At 38.1% G+C, this 9,575-nt stretch overlaps 1 protein-coding gene across 1 annotated transcript; it reads right to left on the bottom strand.

Annotated features, from left to right (window-relative positions):
• Positions 1-2,961: 2,961 nt before the first annotated feature.
• Positions 2,962-3,740, bottom strand: LOC149144433 (uncharacterized). The gene is made up of 3 exons (XM_089449099.1): positions 3,558-3,740; positions 3,274-3,372; positions 2,962-3,140 (listed from the first exon to the last, which is right to left on the bottom strand). The coding sequence occupies exons 1-3, from the start codon at positions 3,726-3,728 to the stop codon at positions 2,985-2,987; spliced, it is 426 nt and encodes a 141-aa protein (XP_089305225.1). The 5' UTR covers positions 3,729-3,740; the 3' UTR covers positions 2,962-2,984.
• Positions 3,741-9,575: the final 5,835 nt, after the last annotated feature.

Raw genomic sequence — 9,575 nt, 5'->3', positions numbered from 1 at the left:
CATGATTGCATCGAAATGAAATTCATCACAAAGTTTGGATGCTTCGGTCCAATCCCATCATCGCCACTATTTCGTTGTTGCCTAGAACACGCATCCTGCACAATTTTTATAGCTGGCTTTCGTTCAATGCAATAGTGGGCATATTTTGACTTCTTCCAGTTAAAAGAATATATGATTCAACGCTCAATGCTCTCTTCCTTGGCTAATTGGCCCTGGAATAATGTTATCACGTAGGAGACACTATTCCATTGGCATGTTGACATTAACGAGGAGAAGTTATTGTTAAAAATAGTAATTACTTTTCCATGTGGAGTTGGTTAAATATAGTGAGCGAGGAGAAGTTATTGTTAAAAATGGTAATTACTTTTCCATGTGGAGTTGATTAAATATAGTGAGTGAGGTTTGAGTGTTGAGTTAAATTGAGTTAAGTAATAGATGATTTTTAGTGTGTGGTTGCGTGTGATTGTATCTTAAGATATTTTAGATAAGTAACTAGTTGGAAAAACATAAATACCTTCACCAAGTTTATTGTAAAAATTATGTTTTATGTGAACAATAAAATAGCAGCAGCTAGTATTTTATGTGTGATTTCATGTTTTTGTCTATTATACCTTTTCACCAAATTAGTATCAAACCAAGCCTGAAAAAAAATAATCCACAGCTGCAGCTGCGCACTGTGTGAACTATAAGAGAATAAAAAATTTCTCAATAGCCGAGCTCGTCGTTTGGTCTGTAGACAACGTAGAAACCCCATCCGTTTTGAAGAAGCAGCCGCAGCTGCGGTGAACACCCATCGCCCTGTGCTCTCGAAGGAGTGAACATGAACTTGCGGAGCCGCCCGCTATATTTAGAAGCTGAAGTAGCCACTGATTGCCTGCGATATTGAGGTGTCGTAGCTTTGATCCAACGACCTCTGCGCACCCAGGTTTTTTTTGGGTCCGCCAAGAGCGTTGGAACACTAATACGTGTCTTGATCACCGTGGACGGCCTTATCACACGCTGTAACTACCTTTCATTTTAGCAAAGTCTGTAACTACCTTTCACGTTAGCAAAGACAAAGTTACAATAGTGCTCAATTTTACTTTTAGATATTTCATATAAACGCGAGGGTGGAATATACGATGGGCCATTCGATACGTTTGAAAATATTTGAATGGTAGAATTAATAAATTTAAATCTAAGGAATTAATATTATAAATTTATGAGATTAATATTATATTATATTACAAATTATATATCAAGAAATTAATATTACAAATTAAAAATCTAAAAGATTAATATTGAAAATTATTTCTTTTACTACAATCATCAATTATTTTTATTATTATAATATACCTTAATTTTATTTAACTTTTCTATTACTACAGTATATCTTAACCAATATTCAATCATCAACCATTTCTATTACTACAATATATCCAAGTCTTATTTCACTTTTTAACAGTTTATTGAATTTCTCAGATAAATGCCTCTTGCGCATTCTATAAATGGAACAGTTAAATTCAGTCAACCAAAAGAATTCTTTAAACTTCTGTACCGTATGAGAAAGAAACATATCATATATGAAATATTCTTGTCAATTTTAATTTTTAGGCCAATAGGCCTTCCTTTGGAACAGACTTTCGTCGTCCCTTTGTCTCCCGCGCTGACACGTGGAGAGTTATGCCATCGCTGTCGTGTCTCTACCACCTGTCATCTGCACTACTGGCGATTGGTGTTAAGCTGCGGACGATAAGGAAACAGCATACCCTTTCCCGTCGCATCCCGTTCCGTTCCGTCGAGAGACCCACCGCTGGCCCCATTCATGCCGAGCCCTCTTGTTGCGGTGAACTTCTTCACGTTTGCGAGTCGTGCTGAGTTATGTTTTCTGCCAGCAGCCGCCCTTTCCATTCGCCTGCCATAAATCTAGCAAGCGGCGCCTAAGTAAAAGCAAACCAGGTTGACAGTGGGGACCTGAGCGAGAATGTAGGTAACCGTCACACAAAGCCCGGCACTCCAGAGTAGGGTAGTAATGGCGCATTCTATTGCGGTCCCTGTTTTGCGGTTCTACGGTTTCCGTGCTTCCATGAGCGGGAGCCTTCTTGGATCAAACTACCGGCTGTCTTGGATCAATCTCACAGAGTATATCACTGTTCACGAGCGGGTAACGGAGCTGGAAATCGAACCGGAAGAGAACATCTGCAGGACATCATTTCTTCCAGATCAGGTCATCGTCTGTCTCAGTCCTCTTTAATTTTGAAGATCTCTCAGTCCTCTTTGTCTGTATTGAAGATACATTAAGTTTTGGAAGGTTGTTGTTTGATTTTTACGTTTTTAACTCCCTGAATGGCCTTGTAAAGGTACCGATCCTCTGTCGAAGCTTATTTCTCTTTTGATGTCCTTAATAACGAAAATAATTTGATTCTCTGTGTAGGAAGACAATATTAAGGTCTTCAACGACTCGTAGGATGTTCTTGTTTAGCCTTTGAGGGCCTTGAGATATACATTTTTTTTCTTTATAATATTCTTGAAATGCCATTTTGTCCGCTGAAAATATCTTTCAATTCTGTTATTCAATCAGCATTGAGTCCTTTGGATATTTTCGTTTAATCTCATTTGTATATGCCTTCTAAATTGACCCGTTGAATGAAAATGTTGGTCTTTTTAGCATTTCGGCCGTTATGATCAATTTCCACCATACTGTTCTTATCAAAAGAACAGAGAATACTGCATTGAGTTGAATTCAGTGCTTTCTGCTGCTAAACTGGTCATAAAAACGTTCCTCGTAGTTTTGTTACTGCAATCAGCATTTATTTCTTTGGATTTCGTTTAATTTCATATGTATATGCCTGTAGAATTGACCTGGTCAATGGAGATATTGCTTGTTTTAGGATTTATGGTCGTATGATTAATTTCCACCGTACTGTCCCTATCAAAAGAGCGGGGAAGACAAAAAATCACAAGTTACTTTGATGTCTAAGAATTATGCAGCCAGGGAAGAATACTTACTTCCCAAGCAGACCTATTGTGAAGCCACAGAGGACTAAATAAGTTCCAAATGCCATAAAGGGAATATATAAGTCTGGAGCATTTATATCATAGATAGGTGGCTTGTGTGTGAGACCGCCTGGAATCTGCTCAGCTATCCTTGTCCAATGACCCTAAAAAAACACAGTGAAAACATAAAAAAAAAAATTAAACTTATGTATGATTACAAACATTCTCAAGCAAAATGAAAATACTACCACTATGGGGAGATGAATTTTCAGTGGAGTCAGATACTTTGTGACTTACCCTGTGCAAAAAGGGAAACAGGATTACTTTCAGCTTGTTCTTCACATATTGGTTGTTCACTTGAAAATAATATTGTGGATGAGAAAAATATTTGCTGACCTGCTCATAAAAATCATCACCTCAGCTTATTAAGAGAAACTTTGTTAATCAGAAGAAATTAAAAAAGGAAACTATTCTTGCTGTAAACCCCTATCCATGGAATCAATTGACTCATCTCTCATTTTAAATGGAGACCTATTAGAAATTTCAAAGTGATTCAACCAGGATAAAAGTGCAACTCATACAATGCTTTGCACATTTTCTGTGCCACTTCCAAAAATTCTTTCCCCATATGCACCTAATCCATCTCGAATAAATCCTGAAGCAGCCCCATAAAATGCATTATTGAATGGATTTGGTGTTGTGTTCGATGGTGGTCTCTGCATGCCAGGCTGTCCTCCGAGGTCTTCATACATGACTTTGGGTACCTGTAATTATCAACCAGGTAGAATAAAGTTAAAAAAACCACGTTACAACCCATAGTTGAAAATTGTCCTCAAATAGAGATGAGATAGCCAGAACTCCACTTCTATGGAGAAAATACAGAGTAGAATTGGATCTGACTCCTTTTGATAACTGCCTAGCTGGAAAATATTCCATGGTTTACTTTATTGGTAAATTTCAGTTTATAAATGTTAAAATGAGGAAACATGTATGCATACATGTAGAGGCTAAGAGGAAGTTATGCACATTACATCAAATGCATTATTGAATGGATTTGGTGCTGTGTTCGATGGTGGTCTCTGCATGCCAGGCTGTCCTCCGAGGTCTTCATACATGACTTTGGGTACCTGTAACAATCAACCAGGTAGAATAAAGTTAAAAAAACCACGTTACAACCCATAGTTGAAAACTGTCCTCAAATAGAGATGAGATAACGAGAACTCCAATTCTATGGAGAAAATACAGAGTAGAATTGGATCTGACTCCTTTTGATAACTGCCTAGCTGGAAAATATTCCATGGTTTACTTTATTGGTAAATTTCAGTTTATAAATGTTAAAATGAGGAAACATGTATGCATACATGTAGAGGCTAAGAGGAAGTTATGCACATTACATAATGTACTCTTTCTTCTCCTTGTGAGGGATTTTTGTCGCGTCTGTTTATTGTTTTTTATTAGTAGTGATAAAAATTGTCATTGCCCATTGCTAAATCATAGAACAATCTTCTGCTCTTTCTTCTCTCTCCTGTTCCATTGTTCCAATGATGTGCATTTTTTTTTATCATTATAAGGAATTTATATCTTACTATTTCGCTTCATGTATATCTTATATCTCACCTACTCTTTCTTATCATTGTAAGGAAGTTATTTCTTACCATAATTTATACCAATCTCTTGTTTCGCTTCTTGTATCATATTTTGTTATAATTTATTCTTATTAGGAGAGGTACAAGTCGTGATAGGGAGGAAGCTATGCACATATAATTTTCCAAGGGATTTTCTGGTGCTTAAAAATTAAATTGCCACATATCTCCGTTGGTCTGTCATGAGCGTATTAGCTGTTAATTTGTTAACGTTTAGTTTCATGGCACTTTTAATGAGAATTATCGAGTAGACAATTTTGCATCAAGTACTCTTCTCTTCTTTCAAGAAACAAATATGTAGCTTCACCCAACCAGCTTTATACATACATGCACACACAGCTAGAACAGGTATAATGATGATGGTTCCCTAGCTAGGATCAACTCCACTGCATTACTGGCATGTACATAATTAACGTTTAACTCATCATTGCTACCGAATTATACCTAAATTTATTACTAGGTCAACTCATCCTATTGTTAAACACTCACCCCTAAATTCCTCTGTGGTGAACACGTCTCCCACATGAACATCTGCTGGTTTCCAAGGAGAACACAGTCCGTAGTAGGGGCAAGTTCTCATGATCTATCTATTTATTGGGCTGAGGCTCCTCCCTATTTCTCTTCAACATATGTCATTCTACTCTGAATTCTACATGTGTGGTGCGTAAGAAACTGACATACTAACAATACCAGTAGACAAAAAATGGTGTGAGCACACATTTTTAGAGCAAATTTTGATTGTGCACACCTAAGGATAGGTAGGAGGTGAGGTCATTCAAAGCCCTTCCTTTCAGGTCATGAAATTACATGGGTTAGTAAACTCCATTTCCCTCTTTTTAACTTTGTACAAAAAGAAAATGGGAATTGAATTACTCCTCTTTTCCAGATTGCTGCATTTAGGTGGGTTGGTCAGGCTGCAAATAAATAGAATCTGATTGATGTTATGGTCTGGCCGCTGTTTTCAGGGTCATGTTTCTGACAAGAGGGAGGAGCCAGATAGCTCTTATTACAAACATGAGCTTGGCCCCAGATAGTTCTTATATATGCCTGGACTGAAGGAATGTGTGAACTTTCAGATTCAATAGCTATACATGGTGTTAGAATAGCGTGTTCACTATATGCGATGCCTGCTATTCAACATCCCTAAAATGTGCAGAAATGCACAAGCACAGTGATTACACCCGAATATAGCATATTAAAGAAAAAGAAATTGTGCATTGTTCACAGGATACTTAATATATCATAAATTATTACAAAGCCATATGGAGTCCAGTCAGCCTTTTAGAAGGGTCTGCAAAGGGTAAATTAAGTGAGTGAAATACATGGCAAATGCCTCGATTGAACCACATCTCTTAATGTGTAGGATCAGTATTAGGATTGGCTGAGAAATGTTCCTATTTCATTGATGTTTTGCCGGTACTATAAGACTATAAGCATTTTTGAGCCGCTTGAGGTGCTTCTAAATTCCAACAATATGTAGCTTGTCCCTGAATCAAATAACAAGCATTTTCTTAACGTGGATTACCTTGGGTGGTTAATATGAGAGGTTATTCTCCTCCCCGTGTAGGTTGTGCCCTTATTATTGTTTCACCATTAACAGTTAGCCTTCTTAGATTAGATTCTGCATTCATGTCACATCTTCTTTGACTATAATTCTGTATTATGGTGAAATTAATGAATTTCAGGTACTCCTATCACGGGAAAAAGAAACATCTTGTTCTATTATGGAGACAACCTTGACACCGAATGCCATTCCTCTATTGCTGAATGGTTGCACCGAGATTCAACCACTACTTCAGATAATCGATGTAGGTTATGTTACCTCATTGAAAACAACATCCTCGCACTTCCACATTACTCTATCTGATGGAACACATCAACATAAGACTTTGCTACCATCCGCATATGGCCCACAAGTTGTCTCTGGAGACATCCAAATTGGCTCAATAATTCTGCTCAAAAAAGCAGCTTGCACAGTGCTCCAAAACTCCTCGTAAGGCCCACCATTTGAAATCACCCTCTTTTACTTTTTCCCGCCTAGCCGTTTTTTGCATCAATAGAAGGAAAATGGAATCTTTATTAATTCATTTCTTACTTGTTTACATAAGGTCCATCCGAGTCGTTGAGCTTGAAGTTGTGAAGCGCTCAGTAGCGTTGATGAAGGACACATCGACACTGCAACATGCACATGCAGGTTCAACCCAATTTAGCTCTTCGTCAGCTGAAGATACCTTGCCCTCTGTAGTTACTCCACCAACTACGGCAACAACTCCAACAATTCCATTCACGACACTCAACCCTTACCAAAAATATTGGTCTATCCAAGGTAGAGCATCTGCGAAGACATCATTGAAGGCATACAACAATGTGCGAGGCTCAGGAAAAGTTTTCGGATTTGACCTTATCAATCATGATAAGGAAGAGATCCACCTTTCTGCATTTGCTGAACTGGCCGAATCTCTTTACAATCTAATTCAGGTTGGGCAACTATACATTGTATCAAATGGCACAGTAAGAGAAGCAAATCCAAACTACAACCACCTCAAGAACAAATGGGAGATTTACTTGTTTGCTGCTTCCACTATCAATCCATGTCCTACAGATGATCCAACGTTTCCCTACCAGAGCTTTCACTTCAAGAATATTGCTGAAGTAAAAAGTGCAACTCCAAATAAAAATGTGGATGTCATTGGTGTTGTTACCTCCACGTCACCTGCATCCACAATTCGACGAAAAGATGGAAGTGAAACATTAAGGAAAACACTCATACTGAAGGACAAGTCGGGTTTTAGCATTGATGTAACATTATGGGGAGACCACTGTGACTATATAGGACAACATCTTTCTGAATTCTACTCTTTCGACAACCCACCAATTCTTGCAATCAAAGGAGGCCGCGTGTCTAAATTTAATGGCACCACAATAGGGACGATACCAACGAGCACTCTCACAATAAATCCACAGGTTGAAGAAACTCAGCAATTACATGTATGGTTCCGTGAAACCGGCTATAGCTCTTCTTCTCCATCTTTGAGTAGAAACTATGGTGTTGCTTCGAAACGTGCCCTGCCATGAAAGATGTTTCATGAAATTGCTGGCATGCAACCCTCTGATAAAGTAATCTGGGTTTCAGTTCGAGCAACAATTACTGCTCTTCATATGGATGACTTCTACTTTCTAGCATGTCCACTAGATTTCAATGGAAAACAATGCATGAAGAAGGTTGTGGAGCATTCTAACAATCTTTGGCATTGTACAAAATGTAACGGTGACTTCCTAGAATGTGACTACTGTTACAAACTTAAAATTGAACTACATGACCACACCGGGAATCTACAAAACGTCACAATTTTCAATGATGCAGGGAACGAGCTCATGGGCATCATGGCAAAAGACCTGTTCCTACTTTCTATCGAACCAACTGATCTACAGGAAATTTGTGGCCGGATTTCAGGGCACCACTTCCAGCTAACACTTTCCATTAAAACAGATTACTTCAACGGTGTTCAACGCTTGCAACCAATACTGATCAATTCAGAAGAAATTCAATATGCCTCTGCATGCAAGGAAGCACTCACCGACATTCAAGCATTGTCCGCTTCAAAACGAACTATTGTTCGCCGCCTTTGAACTTCTTCTTAGGGCTTCATCTACCACACCTGTTTGTACATAAACAAACATTTCCACACAACTAATTGTCTCATCTTTGTAAATTACACACCCATGTTATTATCATGAAACCTGTAGTTCTCAGTGCAAATACTCTCTTCCAGTCATTCCAACATATGTATGTTTGCCATTTACATTTTACATAATATAAATATCAACATTTGTAAAGAGTCACTACATATGTTTCTCGTTCATTGTCTACATGCTATACATTGATCCCTTACTTGCTAAGCTATGCATTTTATTGCTCAAACATGTCAAACAAAATTTTTTTGAAGAAGAAGGGAACGAAATATTTTTAGTCTTGTTTCTCTCCTCTCAATGATAGATGCTGAAATAACATATGATTTCATAGCATTCCTAATTGCATGTTTTCCCTTCTACCTAATCTACCTACCTTCACCGATGTTGAACTACAAAAAAAATTAAATCTATGTTCAAAATATAATGTTTTAATTTCACAATGGATGTGCACGCAATAAAATGAGATACCAAACATGCACTACTTGTTTATGAAAACTAACAACTATTACTTGTACTTGTTTAGATATGCCACCAAACAATCAAATTGCGGCCAAAAACAAGCGGCAGCGTATTCTTTATGCACAACAAAAGGATCAAATAAATGCACGACGTCGACTACTTTATGAATAGCACAACAACCCTACTACTTCCTCTACATCCCTTCCCACCTCAATTGCCCTCCCACCTATACAAACCAACCCACCACACGTTCATCATATCCAATATAACCCTCCTCTTAACGAAGAACACCGTCGCTTTCGAGAAAGGATTGATGGACTTTCTACCTTGCATGTTTGCACAACATGCAAGGAAGCATACCCAGGAATGAAAACAAAGCTCTTCCACGGTAGACTCTCTTTTTCTCGGTGTGCATCATCTAAATCTACCAATCGTTTTTCTGAACTAAACAACATGGACCTTGGAGAACAACCCTGTGTCCTTCACCAATTAACACAAGTTGAAGAAATGCTCATCGCACGTGTCAACCCCATTCTACAAGTCACTCATTCCCGTGGTGGTCAATATAAATATAGTGGCCATACAATTAGCTTCCCTCAAGATATCACCAGTATTGCCAAATACTTACCCCGGTTGCTCTCTGACTTAGACATCCTCATTGTGAAAAGGCAAAATCCATCTGAAAAGGCCTACGAATTCTACGTTTGCAAATCACGTGTCCTTGCATCTCTTGAATACAAAATAAAATATGACCCTTACTACTGTGATGTTCAATTGAATTCATCTGCAATTTCTACGCTGCCA

The sequence above is a fragment of the Pinus tabuliformis genome, chromosome X, assembly GCF_031772625.1.
Source record: "Pinus tabuliformis cultivar Carrire ecotype Pingquan chromosome X, CPIR1, whole genome shotgun sequence".
Taxonomy (NCBI): Eukaryota; Viridiplantae; Streptophyta; class Pinopsida; order Pinales; family Pinaceae; genus Pinus; species Pinus tabuliformis.
Note: the sequence above shows the minus strand (reverse complement) of the source record. Positions and strands in the feature narration are given on the sequence as shown.

What these genes read in the sequence shown, in the direction of transcription:
- LOC149144433 (XM_089449099.1), bottom strand. Translation starts at nt 3,728, where the DNA reads ATGTATGAAGACCTCGGAGGACAGCCTGGCATGCAGAGACCACCATCG. An exon ending in CAGAAAATGTGCAAAGCATT is followed by an intron (nt 3,373 to 3,557) that starts GTATGAGTTGCA and finishes TTTTATGAGCAG; the next exon opens with GTCAGCAAATATTTTTCTCA. An exon ending in TGTTTCCCTTTTTGCACAGG is followed by an intron (nt 3,141 to 3,273) that starts GTAAGTCACAAA and finishes GTGTTTTTTTAG; the next exon opens with GGTCATTGGACAAGGATAGC.